The 18,886-nt window shown below is 44.5% G+C and overlaps 1 protein-coding gene across 7 annotated transcripts in view; it reads right to left on the bottom strand.

Moving 5' to 3' along the window:
* The window catches only part of CAMTA1 (calmodulin binding transcription activator 1), a 668,552-nt gene that overhangs the window by 127,371 nt on the left and 522,295 nt on the right, over positions 1–18,886 (bottom strand). For all 7 annotated transcript variants that reach the window (XM_054008960.1, XM_054008956.1, XM_054008958.1 and 4 more), the window contains exon 5: positions 2,393–2,533. In XM_054008960.1, the coding sequence (XP_053864935.1) occupies positions 2,393–2,533 (141 nt within the window). The remainder of the gene's footprint in view (positions 1–2,392; positions 2,534–18,886) is intronic.

Genomic DNA, 18,886 nt, shown 5'->3' with positions numbered 1-18,886 from the left:
GCCACATTCCATTAGGAACTAGGAAAAGACTCCTAAACCCCCCTCCAACACAAGCAACACATACTCATTTCACACAGGCCAGCTGTCAGATGGCTTGGTATCTGCTCATGTGGATTGAGTTCCAAATGATGATCTAGAGCTGAAAGCTCCATATCCCACTTCCCTTCCCTACATCATCCAGTCATCTATGTTATTTTTCTTATTATCTTGTCCAATTACAGTTGTTGGCCAAATTATTAAAGAGAAAGTAAATTAGAACAAAGAAAGCTTTCCCCTCCCAGAAGTACTGTAATATGTAGCTCTTCATATCAGTTGCATTCAGTTAACAGGCTGACAGCTAAAACATTTTGGAGCCTGAAAGGTTTTGTACACTGGTGATTAGTGCCAGACAGGATGAAAAACCAGTGAGGAAAGGTCTCCAGAAAGCAATTCTGGATAGGAGGTTAGCCCAGTCATGCCTTTATTTGCCTGTCATGGAATGAGTATCACTTGTTTCCGGAAGCTGCAAAATTAAGCTGGCTGGAGTAAACGATTCTTTCGGTGACTCTCTTGACCACAAAATCTGGCACTGGGACTGCTTTTTCTGAGAAGAAAGCCCCATGAATTTTTGATATTTCTTCCTCTAATTGATTCAGTTTTCCCAGAATGAGGTAAGAACCTTAATTATTGTACAGTATAATGACCTAATGGGTAAAGAAACCTTCTCCTCATAGCTAATGGCTACAATTACAACTTCCTTCTTCTGGGTATCATAAAGTGGCTGTGTAGCTGCTATAATTTGCTACATCTTTTTGTTCCTTGCCCTTGAAGGGAAACTTCTCTATTATATGTGCAAGATCTGAATCAGGTCACCTAAAGTAGTTCAGAACAAATCTTTTGAAACTAAATGTAATAGTAAATCTCTCCATTCTCTTAGGAACGGAGCTGAACAAGAACTAGAGAGAGGCTTCCAAGTTGCAATCTTTGAGTGGGACTGTAATAAGTTGGGGATGCGTGTGTCAGGATGCAAGCTGCTGTAAAGCAAAGTGATACTGTTACGTTACAAAGCAAGCAGTAGACTTAGCATAAGACAAAACATCAAAGGGAAGAATAAAAAAATTCATGTTCAGATCTGCAAGCCTGGATCAAGTGCTGATCCTTAGGGGTTGAATTTTAATCCAAACCTAGGTATTTCAGAGGTCATCAGTCTTACTTAAACCTTGATTGTATAAGAAGACTGGGGGGGAAAAACCTGAAGCACAGACAGTATTTTTCTTTGACAAATTCTCTAAGGACTAATTAATTTATTGTACATTTTACTTGACCAAAATAGCAAAAAGGGGTAGGGATGAGGTAGATGAGTTGGAAAAGTGAATCACTCAGATTCTCACTTCTTATTATAAAGCGCTAACACGAGAGAGGATGTACCTTTCCTAGCTGTTTCAGGCAATCTCAGTCAAGCAGAACTCTTCTCAACAGGAAGGAATTTTCATTCACTATTTCCATCAACACTAAAAAAACCCGAGGACTATTTTCACTCTTTGTTATCTTGTAATTAACCACCTGAAATGCCCTATGGGCACACAGTGCACTGTCAGGCTTATGGTGCCCAGAAATGTGAGTAACACAATTTGAGCGAGCTGCAGGACACAACATGCCTTCTAGAGGAAGCCATCCGTAGAGGGCACTGATGAATTCTGAGAGCTCGCATGTTACAGTCTCCATATTTTTCAAAACCCCATGTTGCATCTTTATTACGTTTGAGGCTTCATCAGTTACTCCTGGACTAACTGTATCTCAAAATTTGTGGCAAAATATTTTTAATGGTTACGTAACAACTGAGCCTAGATTAAAGCTGCAATCTGAGAGCTCATGAAGATAAAAAGGAAACAGAAAGAAGTTCAGCATTTCATAGCAGATAACATCTTATTTATGGATTTTCCCAGAGACTTTTACTCAGCTGCCCAGTGGGGTTTTTATTCTAGCATAATTTTTATTCCATCAAAAAAGGGTCATTTTACTTTGCTAAAAGGGTCATTCTCACACGACAGAAATATTTAGTAACACAGTAGGACTCCCAAATCCACATTCAGAAGCATGGAAAATCCTTTCCAGGAAACACCTAGAATGAGATCAGCAGTCACCTTGAAGAGCGTAATCAGCTGCCGAACAGGGCGGCCCTGTTGAACTACAGAAAAATATGTGAAGATCCCATTTAGCCTTCTCTATGTTGTCTCTTATTTGAAGACATCAGCAGTAGTTTCTTAGCAGCGGCTCACAAGTTCCATTCATAGGAAATCAGAAATTGAAGTGGATCTCTGTATGCAGATGGGTCTCTTGGTATGCATGAGAGTTTTGATTTGGAAGGGGACTTAGCCCTGTTGTCTGCTCTCTGCCATAATCAGCTACTCACCCAAGTTGCCGGTGCAGAGACAATTGTGCGTCCGAGGCTGTGGTTTGGTCTGGTGACTATCAAGGATCTGCTGTACAAGCTGCTCCACAGAGAACCCTGAACTGCTGTTCCCATTGCTGCATGTCCACTTAATGCCATGAACTGTGGAGAGAACAGCAGAAAACATCCATCAGAGGCTAGTCAGAACACAGCAGCAAATCATCAAGACCTATCTCCAAAAACACGTGTGAGGCTATTCTTCTGCTTCACAGTGCTGTCAGATCTGCAGGATAATAGTAAAGAACAATATTAATACTTCAATTCAAGGATCTCAAAGTGCTTTAACAAGCAATGCATGGATTAGGCCTGTGAGTTAGGTATAATTACTCCCATTTTTAAAAAGTGACTTACCCAAGGTAATACAGAAAATTAGTGGCAGAGCCAGGCAGAACCAAGGGACCCTGACTTAAAGCCCACTTCTCTAATGCCTCACCGCCTCTCAGATATCTCTATAGGAGCCTCTAGGGTTCCAGAGTTGCTAGTGTGGTATCTGCCTAGCTCTCTATTTAACTACTCACAGAGAGAGAGAGAGAGAGAGAGAGAGAGAGAGAGAGAGAGAGAAAACGAATATACAGCACAACTGATTCAGCTCCAGAAGAACTGGCAAAGATAATTGCCTAGTAAGATATTTATTTAAATACCTTAAAACACCTGATACAAGTGTACTACCCAACAACAACAACAACAACTATGGTGTAATAAAGGCCTGGTCCGGGGAATGAGGTTGCAAATTTTACCCACCTTCTTTGCATTCATCTGTCTGCAAACTCCATGGTATTTGTACAGATGGTTTCTTCCTAATGCCATGAGCAAGTTTTCAATAATAAACCAGTGAACACACACCAAGGAGAAAAAAGATTTCAGCAGGAAATGGATTTCAGTTTCCTGTTGGCAGGGGTCATTAAACAAGGTGAGTGATAAAAAAAAATACTGGTGAGAACTCTCCTGACAATGTATTTAACATTTATTAGAAACTAGTAAGCTGCAAAGATGGAGGATGACAGTATCTGTGTTTGATTCACATAACTGTGCAGGCTTTAGAGCGGCATTATCGGTTGATTGCATAATGTGAAAGTGGAGTTAAATAGTTTTATATAAAATCACCAACCATCAATTTACTAATGCAATAGGAAATTTTAAGTCATTTGTAGAAAAGTTGAGGGCAGCTTTTTTGATGAACTTCCCTTGGCTAGTGTGCTAGTCAGGCCAATGGGAGGGCTGAATTGTTGACATAGAAGCTAACTCTTAGAATTATGGCTTCATCCTGGAATTTCTCAGGTGCAGAATCTCATATAAAATAGCTTTTCTCAACCTAACAAAATGAGAAGCTACTTTCAGTGAAATATGCTAGAGAAAGATATTTTACAAAAGTTATGTTCATTTTATCTCCTCTAGTACTCCTCTATGCCTTCTTCTGCTATATATATTTTTGTTTAATGTCCCTTGTGTGCTCTAGAATGTGTTTTTAGATTCTCAGAAGCCCTATATGTTGGCAAGATCATCTGCAAGGTGAATCACAGTCTTTCCCCCTTAACTTTGTCCATTCAGCTTCTGCAATTTTTGGTTCAAGCACTAGATCTTGTCCTTTAAGGTGCCGAGCACTCTGGGACACTCCAGCAAAGAAGGTTCCTTGCAGATTCAAGCCCCCAAAGCCTTAACCTGGAATCACTGAATTAATAGAATCATATAAATGTCAGGCTGGAAGGGACCTTGAGAGGTCATCTCTAGCCCATCCCCCTGCACTAAGGCAGGACCAAGTACACCTACACCATCCCTGACAAGGTTTGTCTAAGCTGCTCTTAAAAAACCTCCAGTGACAGGGATTCCACAACCTCCCTTGGTAACCTGTTCCAGTGCACAACTATACTTCTAGTTATAAAGCCCGGGTCAGCAACGTTTGGCACGCGGCTCGCCAGGGTAAGCACCCTGGTGGGGCCGGGCCAGTTTTATTTACCAGCTGACGCAGCAGGTTCGGCCGATCGCGGCCCCCACTGGCCGCGGTTCGCCATCCCGGGCCAATGGGGGTGGTGAGAAGCCGCGGTCAGCACATCGCTCGCCCGCGCTGCTTCTCGCCGCCCCATTGGCTCGAGACAGCGAACCGCAGACAGTGGGGGCCGCGATCGGCCGAACCTGCCGCGTCAGCAGGTAAATAAAACTGGCCTGGCCCCGCCAGGGTGCTTACCTTGGCGAGCCGCGTGCCGAACGTTGCCGACCCCTGTTATGAAGTGTTCCTAATACCTAACCCAAATCTCCCTTGTTGCAGATTAATCCCATTACTTACTGTTCTACCTTCAGTGGACATGGAGAAATAACTGTTTCTAACCTCTTCTGTATCTGTTGTTCTTCAAGATGTTTTGCACATGTCCATTCTACTCTTGGTATCTGTGTGCCCAGAGCACAGCCGACAGAAACTTCTTCAAGCTCCCTCTGCTGGTGCATGCCACTGTGTGCAGGTATAAAGAAGGGAGCCCCCCATAGCCCTCCCTGTTCCTTCTTGCCATAACTCTGATCTAGAGAGATAAGGCCGTGGGTCCTGGAACAGACATGTGCAACACATCTCAAAGAACAACAGTTACGGAACAGGTTAGTAACTGATTTTCTTCTTCCAGTGATTGTCATGTGCATTCCACTCGTGGTGACTCACAAGCTGTAAAAAAGGATGTGGGATCAGAGTCTACTTCAATAAAGATTGAAGAACAACTTGTCCCACTTTAGCATCATCTCTGGAGTCTTGAGCCACAGCAGAGTGGGAGGCAAACTTGTGGACCGAGGACCAGGCTGCTGCTTTACACGTCTGCAGCTGAAGCTTGTGCCAGAAAGGCCAGCAAGTTTGATTGTGACCTCATTGAATGAGCTGTAACTCTGATGGGCAGAGTGACATTAGCCAAATCATAGCACATGCATATACAGGACGCGATCCAGGAAGAAATTCTATGGGTGGAGACTCATTGACCTCTTACTATATTAGCCACTGCTATGAACAGCTGGAAAGATTCACAAAAGTGTCTGGTTCTATCTGGATAAAATGCCAAGGCTCTTTCTCCATGCTTGTAGGTCATTTTGGGCAGAGAACAGACAAATAAATAGGCTGCTTGATGTGGAAAGAGAAAACCACCTTTGGGAGGAACTTTGGATGAGGGTGCAAGCAAACCTTGTCCTTAAGAAAGATCATATCTGGAGGTCCTGACATTAATCCTCCCAGCTCCCCAACTCTTCTGTGCAAGGTAATGACCATCAGAAAAGCCAACTTCGTTGACAGAAGCAGCCGAGAGCAGGTAGCTAACAGTTCAAATGACAACACTAGGTTTAGATCCCACATGAGAATGGGGTCTTGCACTTAAGAGTATAATTTGACTAAGGCCTTTAAAAACCTTATGGACATGATGTCATTGGACAAAACAGAGTGACTCTCCACCTTAGCATGGAACACTGAAATAGCAGACAGATATACCTTGATGAAACTCAATGCCATACCTTAGTGTTTCAGCCATGGTTCTAGGTGCTGCGTGGGCTGCGTCCAGCCCTGCCTGCAGCGATGTTCTCGTGACTAGTCTGCCCTTATTAACGAGGGAAGGGAACTCCTGTCTAGCATTCTCTGGAAACAGCTCTCTGAACTTTTCCACAGAGCCCCATAAATTAAAATCATACTGCCCAGCAGAGCCTGTTGGTTAGTGATATGCAGCTGCAAAGCCCCGCCGAATAAATCTTTCTGCCAAATAAGTCCATCTTTTTAGCATCCTTTGATCTGGGGTTGACAGGCTGGAACCCTTAACACTGTTTCTCATTAACTGATGTCACAACTAATGAGGCTGGTGGTGGATGACTATAGAGGTACTCAAAACCTTGGGAGAGCACATAATGCAGTGATACTCTGATCTCAGCAGTTCAGGAGCCAAATTAGTGATCAATGTTATCCAAAAGAGCCACAGTTGTGTGAATACATACACACACACATACAGAGTACAGGCTTCTCCTTGGATGGTACTGAGAGACCGCCTGTCCAGGAGGCAGGAAAATGCAATACCGAAGGTGGAATCACTGGCAGTGGTGCCAAGAGACTGGACTCTTGGAAGGACAGAGACACCAGCACTGAGAGGCAAAATAGGTTTCTTGCCACCACAACACCTCCGGGGTAACTGGCACCAAGATGGTCTCTTGTGGTGCCAAAGAAGTTGACGGTGCTCCTTGCAGCACTGGAGCCGACTGCCAATTTAGGCGTACATTTGAAGGACGACTGCTTAGGTTTCAGGTGCACTCTGCTGGACTCCTCTATCCTCTTACAAGACTTGGGGGCAGATATCTTCCCCTGGCAGGTGCCTGTCTGGAAGCCTTGTACTTCTTCCTCAGTAAAGGTAAGGGAGAATGGTGCCGGGATTCTGCTAACCCTGAAGTTGTGCTTCTCACGGAAGCTGAAACACTCAGCACCAAGTCAGACCAGAATGGCTCCAACCATGGCCTGAGCTCTGCCTCCATCAGCCGGAATTTCAGCCTACCCTCCCTATTCTTCTTTGTCCTAGGCTTGAACTCCCTGCGAATCTGACACCTGTCATTCATGTGTGGCTCTCCCAAGCACTTCCGGCAGATATTGTGTGGGTCACGCACTAACATAGGCCTGGAGAAAGGCGCACAATGCTTGAAAGTTGGTGACCAGGGCATACCTTGGTACTGTGAATAGAAATACCCCAAATGGGGAAATGACAAGTCCAGAAAACTTTTTTTTTTTAAACAGAAAAAATGATTACTCTAACCTTCCATAACTGTTGTTCTTCAAGATGTGTTGCTCATGTCCATTCCATGCTAGGTGTGCGAGTTGCCGGAGATTTTTTCCCTTAGTGATGTCCATTGGACCAGCCCTAGCACTCCCTGGATCCCCCTGCTCATGCGCTGGTATAAAGGTTGCCGCCGGCTCTGCACCTTTCAGTTCCTTCTTGCCAGTAACTCCAACAGAGGGATAGTGTGTGTGTGTGTGTGTGTGATGGAATGGACACAAGCAATACATCTCAAAGAACAACAGTTACAGAAGTTTATTAACCATTTTTTTCTTTGAGTACTTGCTCATGTCCACTCAATGCTAGGTGACTCTCAAGCAGTGCCCCCGGAGGTGGGCTCGGAGTTCATGGACGTGTTGATTGCATCATTGCTTTCCCAAAACTGGCATTGAAACTGTTCGGTGATGGTGTAGTGGGACATGAAGGTATGAACCGATGACCATGTTTCAGCTCTGCAGAAATCCTGGATTGGTATCTGCACGAGGAATGCTGCTGACGAAGCCTGGGCTCTCGTGGAATGAGCAGTCACAATGACGGCCGGTGGAACCTTGGCCTATTTGTAGCAAGCTTCGATGCAGGACCAGATTCTTTGGGATGATACTCGTAGTCCTTTCATCCTTTCCGCTACTGCAACAAAAAGTTGCGCAGACTTGCAGAAGGGCTTAGTCCTCTTGATACAGAAGGCCAGGGCCTGCCTAACCTCTAATGTATGGAGCTGATGTTCCTCATCAGAGCTGTGTGATGCTTTGGAAAGAAGACAGGCAGAAAAATTTCCTGATTGTTATGGAATTGCTACATTACCTTTGGTAGGAAAGCTGGGTGGGGGTGCAGCTGGACCTTATCCTTGAAGAACACCATATAAAGGGTTTCTGATGTCAGGAGTTTGATCTTGGAGATTCTTCTGGCCAAAGGCCAAAGTGATCACCACCAGCAAGGCAACTTTCCAAGAGAGGAGCTGTAGGAACAAGATGCCAATGGCTTGAAGGGGGGCCCCATGAGTTTTGACAGGACCAGGTTTAAGTCCCATAGGGGAAATTGGGTTCTGAACCTGCAGACAGAGTCTTTCCAAGCCTTTGAGGAACCTGACCATCATCTCGTGGGAGAAGACTGACCTGTCCTGTACTGAAGGACGGAAGACCGAGATGGCTGCCAAGTGAACCTTAACAGATGATAGAGCCAGACCTTGATGTTTCAGGTGGAGCAGATAGTCCAAGATGGACTTCAAGGAAGACCAAGATGGAGAAAGATTCCATTCAGGGCCCAACAAGTGAAACATTTCCACTTAGCCAAGTAGGTAGCCCTGGTGGAAGGTTTTCTGTTACCTAGCAAGACTTGTTGAACCTGATTTGAGCAGGCCTGCTCCTCAGGATTCAGCCATGCAGCAGCCATGCAGTCACGTGTAGGGAGTCAAGGTTCAGATGAGGCAACTGGACTTGATTTTGTAAGACCATGGCCGGACGGGGTGGGAGTGCTAGTGGCTCGGGCCACCTTTTGGGTGCTGGATCTGTTAATAAACAAACAGAAATCAACATTGGTCCTGGTGCAGAGAATAGAGTTTATTGGGGTAGTGCTTGACTCTGCCAAGTCCTACCATCCTGAGGCCAAGTTCTGAACTATGTCCGATCCAATTGCCTGGGTCACAGCTCACCCACTCACGACTGCCCAGGTGTGCCTCAAGCTGTTAGGTACATGCTGCCATGTGACCTATGTGGTGCAGTACACATGGCTACGCCTCATACCCCTTCAGATGTGCCAGGCGTCAATCTACTCCCCGGGCAGACACCACCTGGACTCTGTTCTCATGATTCTGTTGCCTGTCTTAGTTTCTCTGACTTCGTGGAGAGACCCACGTTCTGTAATGAAGGGGGTGCCTTTCACTGCACCCTATCCGACAGTTACCTTAGTTTGGACACATCAGACCTGGGGTGGGGGACCCACTTCAGCAGACTCAGGACCCAGGGTCTCTGGTCCCAGGAAGAACTCTCCATGCATGTAAACGTCAGGGAACTTAGGGCAATATGCTTGGCCTGCCAGATGTTTCTTCCCCCGCTCTCAGGCAAGGTCATGCTGGTCTTGATGGACAACACAGTCTTGATGTTTCACATCAACAGGAAAGGGGGCGCTCGATCCTCAGCCTTGTCAAGAGGCCCTCTGACTGTGGGACTTCTGCGTGAAGCATGTCATTCACCTTGAGGTGTCACACCTCTGAGCCCGTGAGTGGCCTTTGATCAGTCAATCATCAAGGTATGGGTAGACTTGTATGCCTCGATGTCTGAGATTTTTTCTAGGGGGGAGGGATAGCTCAGTGGTTTGAGCATTGCCCTGCTAAACCCAGGGTTGAGAGTTCAATCCTTGAGGGGGCCACTTAGGGATCTGGGGCAAAATCAGTACTTGGTCCTGCTACTGAAGGCAGGGGGCTGGACTCGATGACCTTTCAAGGTCCCTTCCAGTTCTAGGAGATGGGATATCTCCATTAATTTAATTTAATTATAAAAAGTTCCTGCTCTGTAGTTATATTGAGAAATTTATTTTGCAGTGAGATATTTTCAGTTTCTCCCGCAATTCCTTGTGATGGCAGTGAAGCGGATGTATACTATTGCCCACAGAAAGGTCTGCTTTGCAGAACTATGTCAGGGTTGTTCCATACTGCCGCTAAATCCGGTGATGAGCAAGGTATTACAGGGCGAAAGTCTGATACCTGAATCATGTCTCATGGTTTATGTATAGATAATGATTTGTCTGAAGCCTGAATCAAGCAAGTTGTGAGCTGCAAGCTAAGGAACACAGACAGCTTTATAGCTGGATACATATGGTAGCCTCCTAGTTCAGGTTCTTCCATTATAATAAACTCACAACATGAATCTACTGCAGGAAGCAGGCAGGGGCTGAAGCTTTTGATCTTGAACATATCTGTAGCATTCTCAAGTGAGATCTCCAAACACTGAGCTTTCCTGGGAAACATCCAAATTCCATAGTCTGACATCATCATATCAAGAGGCTACATGTGTCTCTGTGGTTGCATTTCTCAGCGATCTCATTGGCTGTATTTTCTGATCTTTAGCTGTTCGAGAAGCCAATGAGGCTTCAGGCTTCTGCTGACAGGTGGCATTTAGTGGAAAAGTTCCATCTCTAGCTTTGCACTTGCTGATTGAGCAAGGTTCCAGCTCCAGACTCTGTCTATGTGGTGTGACTCTTCTGGTGCTTATACTCCCCCTTCTGTTATGAAGGTTATAAAATGAAAAGCCAGTGAAGGGTGACAGATTGAAAGCAGAGAATTTCTGGATGCCTAATTTAAATTACCTACTGTCTTGGCATATCCAATATGCAGATTGTCTCCCTCCCCCTTTAAAGAAAAAACTCCTATTAGATGGTGAGCTGTTAGTACTGAATATCAAATACTATCAAGATGGCTTTTAACATGTCACGCTCGGCTTCCCGACACATAATGAATCAGCAGGAAAGGAGATTTCTATAGGGAAAAAAGTACATTGTGAAAGAAAGGTTAATAAAAAAACAACACATGTCCCTCCCCTTTCTTAAAGGCTTAAAAAGTTAAACCACTTTAAAAGCATATTTGATTAAATTTAAGGTCAGAATGTGGAAATCAAAAAGGATGCAGATAAATGCTGCAAAGTATTTTAATTCTAATTTCTATGCAGATTCCTTCTGCACTTATTTATAATTTAAATAAATCCTGCAAACAACTCCAATATTCTTCCCTTTCTCTCCAAAAAGTGCTGTTGTGAAATGTGTCCTTTCAGTGGTGAGTGTCCTGTTTTTTGACACACTGCCTCTGTACAGCATGTTAGAAACCTGTGGAATCAAAGTGGCTAAAGATGTATAAGGGAGTGGTGTTTTGAGAAACAGAGAACTGGGGCTGGTGGAAAGTTCATCATTAAGCATTGCAAATGGAGATGCTAGCAGAAATGCCTCAGGCCTGTTCTGGAAGAGGGAGGGGTCACTCCTCCAAGCATCTGCCTTTTCTGTTGTGGGGAAGGAGAGAATCAAAATGACCTTCCAGTATTGATTCAATAGCTACCCATTCATTAGCACTGTCAGGACTTTCTTTGATCAGCAGCAGCACAGGGAAGTGAATTATGAAACAAATAACTGGCAAAAAGGAAGATCAGAAGCCAAAGGAAATTTAAATAGGGACAGAACTTAGCTTCCTAGTTTCACCCTAAATCCTGGCAACTTCCACCTTCCTTCGCTGCTGTTGACTATGCCACCAAGCCTACTTCCCATCCCCAGCACACATCTAGGTTTGAGACCATTGCGGTTGTCTTTCATGCGTCTGTCCCCTCCCCTCACATCCATGCTGCCCCCAAATCTTACAACATCCTCCCCACAAAAGATTGAAAACCCACCTATTTCTTTCTGTCCTGACAGATAAAACATTAATCCATGCACTGATCATATCCCCTTTTGATTACTGCAACCTCTTCCTCTCTGGCCTCTTTGAGCAACATCTCTCCTTGGGGCCATCCAAAATCCAGCTGCTAAAATTACCTTCTTCACCTTTCAATCTGATTATGTCACCCCCTTTGACTGCACTACTAGTTTCCCCTTGCTCACCACAGGCCCCCACCCTTTCCTGATTCAAATCCCACCTGAGCACTCACTTCTTCTACAATGCTACCAAATACTAACCCCAGGCTAAATCCCCCCTCTGCCACAACATCACATTAAAGAAGTGATTTAGATTTGGAACCTCTCTCATTACATAGGTAAAGTCTTCTCCTGTCTGGGTTTCTCAGAGTGCATTCTGCCCATTTGTCCTTTAAATTGTAATCACTTCAGGGAAGGGACTATTTTTATTTTTGCACTGACAAGTTTTGAGTACACTGCTGGCACTTATCAAATAGCCACCAGAAAAAGGTGGACAGTTTGTAATAAACAAGGCCAGATCTCTGTTTACTGCAGGTAAGAATGCTCCCAAATCCTCATTCTGGAACATGTTCTGCTGTTTGATAAAACCTGACCTAACACCCTAAATGTCTGGCTTTTAAACTACTTAAATGTGCCCTTCTGGTGCATAACCAGGGATTCCAACTATCAGGAGGATATCATCAAAGCCAAACGTTTGCACTCTGCCTTGCTCTGGTTGTGATCTATTATGGAAGGGACGTTTATTCTTATGATAAGATGATCAGCCCATGCCAGGTAAAGAGCAAATCGCTGTAGTCTTACAAGCATGAAATCTGCAGCACTAGCACATACTGCAACCAGTTTGGAACTGCTTGTTGAAGTACCTGTGTTGCCAGTCAGGCCGCCAGTGCTCCTGATACATCCCCACACTATCTGGGCTGGTGGTAGAGTGGCATGAAACCTGAGTTCAGCACAGAGAGGATGTGCTTGCTGTCTCACTGGCATGGGGCAATGGAAAGGTGCTCATCACATACCTTTGCAATGCTTCTTATAACCTAGATCATAGAGCAGCACGGACCCGTGGGGCATGTGCATTCTTCCCGTCTGTCAAAAGGGACAAAGCCTGATTATTGCTAGCCCAAGGGGGCAAGTTCGGGAACTGAGACTTGTGCAGCTTTACTGAGTGCTATGGCAACTTTTACATTTAACACTGGAAGTTCAAGAACTGCTCAGAGAACAGCACCTTAGATCATGGCCTTAAATTGTTCTCCTAAGCAATCTGCAGGATACTCACCTATAATAAAAAGTAATTCTTACTAAGACTTCTTGTTTCTATCAACGTTAATCAGGACAAAGTTGTTATCATTGAGCCAGTCCCTTTCTCAATACTCAGAATTTCATATCTGGTTTGCTAAAGCTCAGTTGGCAGGGACACAACAAATGTTCTTACACTTTGCTCACAAGAAGAGAACAAAACTTTAACTACTTAGCTAGTATTTTACGATTGACCAAACTTCCTGTTCTGGGACAGCCAGTTAACTTTCATATCTGCTTCTCAGACCTACACAGCACAAGGGCATTTTTCAAGGAATGCCAGGCTGGCATTTGAGAGTAGATAAAGTTGGTGTGATAGCTCACTGGGGACATTAGAGAGGAAAAGGATTGGCAGCAGCAGCAGCAGCTGGAGGCCCCCAGGCCCTTTAAAATCGCCCAGACCCTTGGGCAATTGCTCCCCTCCCCGTTGGCAGACCTGTGGTCACGTGATCTAGCATGCTTGCCAGCATAGCTTTTAGTAATAAAAAAGTATTATTAATATCTCCAGTCATTTTAATCAGTGAATATTCTTATTGGGTATATACTTTTACTTAATCAGACCTTTATAGAAAGTTTATTGTTTAACTTGTTCGTGTGAGTCTGAATTATCTGTGAATTCAAGGTGGTCGCCATAGCCTTAGTGTGGTTAGCCCCTTGTCTCACTGGAGGTATTGCCAAGTAGCTGTGGTCTTTGGCACACCAGGCGGAATTGGGCACCTACCAGGAGCACCGCAAAATGAGCCCACGGCACAGAAACTTTGGAACTGTCCGAAGTCTGTGAGGTACCCCTCTCCTGTTCACACATCATACAGGTACTAAGCCAGCGCTGAAAGGGGGATTATACACCTTTTCACTGTGACACAGAAGCCAAGGATCATTTAGGTCTCAACTGGTTTCATGCTACCCTACATATTTTGTAGCTTTCACTTTAAAAAAATGTTTTTTATAGAAATTTTTCCCCACCCCTCCCAAGAAAAAAGCCCCCCGCACATCTGAAGGAGAAAGCTTCATCAGCCAAAGCTTTCTCTGAAATTCCCATAGCTGTACTCAAGCACAAAATTGATTAATACCTCTTCAAGTCATTAAATTGTATGTAGTCATCCACCTTTGGCTCTAGTGCAATCATACTGGTTGAATCCACCTCCCACCTGCTCACCATTCTCTCTCCTTATAGTCAAACATGTATTCCCTTTTCTCATAAACCCCGTCTCCTGCTCTATCCAAGAACCCCAAATAAATCATCAAGCTTAATCTCATGGCTTCTTCTATTTCCATGTATGGCACCATGACCCTGGCATATACTCTGTGCATGTGCCAGTGACAACTATGAGGGGCCCTGGTGCTCCCAGCACAGTCATCACTTGCTCGTGCTCCCACCCATGCCTGCATCAAGTAGTGAATGTCACAAGAGGCTACACCCCTCCTCTAGCTGCCAGCGTCACAGGGCATAATCTCCGATCCATCTTTGCCCTGTGTGTCAGGATCACAGGGGAAAGAGGGAAGTTGGATGCAAAGGCTGACTACTATGAGTAGTAGCACTGTACTCCAAGCTGTTGATGCTGAATCTATGGGCTTTCCTCATAGCAGCATGTGTCATTACAGCAGAATGAATATTTTAATATTTTTAAAAGCCTCATTTAGTGGCAAACTTAAAATAAACCTGGGGCCCTGGAAAGACTTTGGGGCAGTTCAGGACCAGACCTGATCTCTGTGGCTCATTCCCACCTCCAGTATGGATTATTGCACTGTATCTCTCAGCAAAGATAAATGAGAGCAAAAACTAGTCTGAACAAGCCCGTCTCTCCCGATCAGGTGGAATGATTTCGCTGGTCTCAGCTCAGTTGCTAGAGTGCTATTTCTCTCATCAGTGACTTCTCTAGCTGGCATAAGAAGCTATCAACTGAGAATAATAACAAATGTGCTTCTCATCAGCATTGGGTGTAGGGAGGAGAGTGTCATCAGGTCGATTGGCCTCAACAACTCAGGCAAGGAGGAATGGGACAGAGCACCTCTTCTGTGCCTCCTAGGCATGGCGCATTTTAACTCTTTGTGTCTTGTAAATCAGGTTAAGAGGAAAATTTCCAGTGCTGTCTGCTCCATGAAGCAGATTTTCAATAGAGCTCAGTGTCCAAGAATGCCCTCTGCTGCCGTACTGAGAACAATGGAATTCCCGCTCTGCCACCCCATTGAGAACAATGGAATTCCCGCTCTGTCACCCCATTGAGAACAATGCTAGCTGCTTGTTTCTGAGTTGTTTTGAAAATTCTGACCCAAACCATGCCTGCCTGAAGAAGGGTGCTCCCCTGGCCCCCGCATCTGAAGGCTCAGATTTCCAAGCACTTTATGATTACAACACCAAATGTAGGCCTGATCAGCTTCATAAACGGTCCTAATTTCCTCACGTCATTTGGATTCAAATCCTAAACCAGCCTTCCTAACTACAATTTCTGAGCTCATTAAATATGGCAGAAATTATTTGTTTTATGCTAAAAGGTGGGATTACCCATCAAGGATGTTACCTATGGAAAATTTCACTGGAGCAGCATTACCGAAACTAGAGGCTGGCGTCCCTGGGAGAGGAGGTCTGTCCAGGAAGGTTCAAGGGAGCTCATTTCAGGGCAAGCAATCTACAAACATCACACAATGGGGGAGAATAGGAAGGGATTTAGGGTTGATGGAGCTGAGGTTGGCTTATTTATATATTTGATTGCTTCAAACTTGACAAAACTAGAACCTGGTATATTCAACACTGATACAAAATACTCAGCAGTTGATCTTTTGTTTGCTGAGGTCTAACTGGGAACCTCACAGCAAGAAAGAGAAATGAACAGGTAATAACAATGCAATTGCCCCATGCAAAGGAAAAAAATCAGTATCGTGTCCTTCTTTGTGATGGACAAGGAAGGCCTGAAAGGTAGTTGTTTGTTTGTTTGTTTGTTTGGGGGGGGGGGGGGAGGAACATGAAGGAGAGGGGTTCTGCCTGATTTTAATTTTTGAAATTCAGCTCTTCTCTCCCCTCTTATGACATTACTGGAAGAACATGATTGGAAGATGACTGAGGAGGGAGGGGGAAATGATTTTTTGGGTGCCATTTGAGTTAACTGGTGTTAACTCAAATTCCTGACTAACAGCTGGAGGAAAAGGTGTTTTGTTAATGGTTCAAAATCCCCCTCCTTCAGTTAAGGGCTGAGAAAGCTCCGATCCACCTCTCTGAGCCGTACAAGGTGGTGTCCAGTAAGAGCCGAGAGAGAATTAATAAAAGGGGGAAAAGAGGGAGAGCGAGTGAGCAGAAAACCAACGTTTTATTAAATAACAAGGAACAAACCCATTTTTTTATTTTGTCACCTGTACAATTCCCTCAGCTGAAGAGACTTTACCACTTCCGTCAACTCCTTGTTTTTAAAGTACTTCCATTAGAGAATGCCCATCTTTGCTCTATGGCTGAGGAGAGCTGCTCTAGGAAGCTGGGTTGGAGCTCTCCAGCAGCCAGTGCTGGGCCTTACTCATCTCACCTACACCAGTTTTACTTCAGTGCAATCTCAATGGAGTTACTCCTGATTGACCCAGGCATGACTGAGAGCAGAATCAGGCCCATAGCAGCTACCCCTTGAAACCTCCCTTGGAAAGGGATTTTCCCCAAGACTCAGCAAAGGAGAGCAAACAACTCTGCATGATGGTATCCAGGCACTGAGAGCAAAACTCATTCTGGCTGTGCCAGCAGATACAATGCGCAAGTACCCACTGCTCTTGGGCCAAACAGGCCCATGTATACAATCAAGATGCTATATTTTTTACTGAAAAAACAGGGTTTTCCAACACTACACATGTTTCGTGGGCTTGGCTCACACTCCTAATATAAATGAATGGTGTGTACAAGTAACATGTTAGGAACCTTTAGGAAAGGGATAGATAATACGACCGATATATAGATAATACTGTTATATAAATCCACGGTATGCCTATACCTTAAATACTGCCTGCAGTTCTGGTCGCCCCATCTCCAAAAAGATACATTAGAATTGGAAAAAGTGCAGAGAAGGGCAACAAAAATGACTGGGGTATGGAACAGCTTCCATATGGGGAGAGATTAAAAAGACTGGGACTGTTCAGCTTAGAAAAGAGATGACTATGGGGCAATGTAATGGAGGTTCATAAAATCATAATGGTGTGGAGAAAGTGAATAAGGAAGTGTTATTTACCCTTCACATAATACACAAATCAGGCTTCACCCAACGAAATTAATAGTCAGCCCGTTTAAAAAAAACAAAGGAAGTACTACTCATACAGTGCACTGTCACCCTGTGGAAATTGTTGCCAGGTAATGTTGTGAACACTAAAAGCATAACTGGGTTAAAAAAAGAATTAGATAAGTTCACAGAGAATAGGTCCATCAATGGCTATTAGCGAAGAGAGTCAAGGATGCAAGCTCATGCTCTGGGTGTCCTAAACCCCTGACTGCCAGAAAGTGGGACTAGACGACAGAAGATGAAACAAATAGATAATTGCCCTGTTCTGTTCATTCCCTCTGATGCATCTGGAACTGGTCACTGTCAGAAGATAGGACCATTGATCTGATCCAGTATGACCATTCTTATGTTCTTAATGCTCATCAGTCTGTTGTGAGATATAGCTTTGCACGCACCATACAACGCAGAGGTTTCACTGACAACTTTTCAATCTTGCTCTCTCCCCTGTATTTTCACTGATGCTGAATACACACACATGTGAACTACTGACTTGACAACATGTTGATTTTGAATGTTATAAAATGCTCTGGTATGTCTTCCTCCTTCCACTGATTCCAGTTTCTAAGCCCCTTCTCCTTTACAGTCTAGCACAAATATAAACACAGTATCAGCAAAAGTGAGAAGTTGCCCCATTACTAGACACTCAGGTTCTGATTTTTAATCATAGCAGCAAAGCCAGGCTGGAAAGAAATGCCTTGCCTTTGGGACCCTGAGCCTCATACATAGAAGACATAAATTATAGTAAGAGAGGAATCCATGACTAGCTAAATCAAACCAAAGGAGGTCTGGTTCCTGGAAGAAACTGACTCCCTCAGCTGGTCTTTGCAATAGGCCCAAATCACCATAGCATCTGTGACAATTCTGCCTTTATGCCTGTGGAGCTGTTGGGTATCACCCTGACCATAGAGGCTAGGTCTGAAACTACCCCAAGAATAGAATCATAGACTTTAAGGTCAGAAGGGACCATTATAATCGTCTAGTTTGACCTCCTGCACAACGCAGGCCACAGAATCTCACCCACCTACTCCTGTATCAAGCCCCTAACCTATGTCTGAGCTACTGAAGTCCTCAAACCGTGGTTTAAAGACTTCAAGGTGCAGAGAATCCTCCAGCAAGTGACCCATGCCCCACGCTGCAGAGGAAGGCAAAAACCCTCCAGGGCCTCTGCCAATTTGCCCTGGAGGAAAATTCCTTCCCAACCCCAAATATGGCGATCAGCTAAACCCTGAGCATGTGGGCAAAACTCACCAGCCAGCACCCAGGAAAGAATTCTCTGTAGTAACTCAGATCCCACCCCCTCTAACATCCCATTACAGGCCATTGGGCATATTTACCGCTAATAGTCAAAGATCAATTAATTGCCAAAATTAGGCTATCCCATCATACCATCCCCTCCATAAACTTATCAAGCTTTGTTTTGAAGCCAGATATGTCTTTTGCCCCCACTGCTCCCCTTGGAAGGCTGTTCCAGAACTTCACTCCTCTGATGGTTAGAAACCTTCATCTAATTTCAAGTCTAAACTTCCTGATGGCCAGTTTATATCCATTTGTTCTTGTGTCCACATTGGTACTAAGCTTAAATAATTCCTCTCCCTCCCTGGTATTTATCCTGCTGATAAATTTATAGAGAGCAATCATATCTCCTCTCAGCCTTCTTTTGGTCAGGCTAAACAAGCCAAGCTCTTTGAGTCTCCTTTCATAAGACAGGTTTTCCATTCCTCGGATCATCCTAGTAGCCCTTCTCTGCACCTGTTCCA

The sequence above is a fragment of the Malaclemys terrapin genome, chromosome 19 (genome assembly GCF_027887155.1).
Source record: "Malaclemys terrapin pileata isolate rMalTer1 chromosome 19, rMalTer1.hap1, whole genome shotgun sequence".
NCBI lineage: Eukaryota > Metazoa > Chordata > Testudines > Emydidae > Malaclemys > Malaclemys terrapin.
The sequence above is the reverse complement of the archived record's forward strand: the minus strand, read 5'-3'. Positions and strand labels throughout refer to the sequence as shown.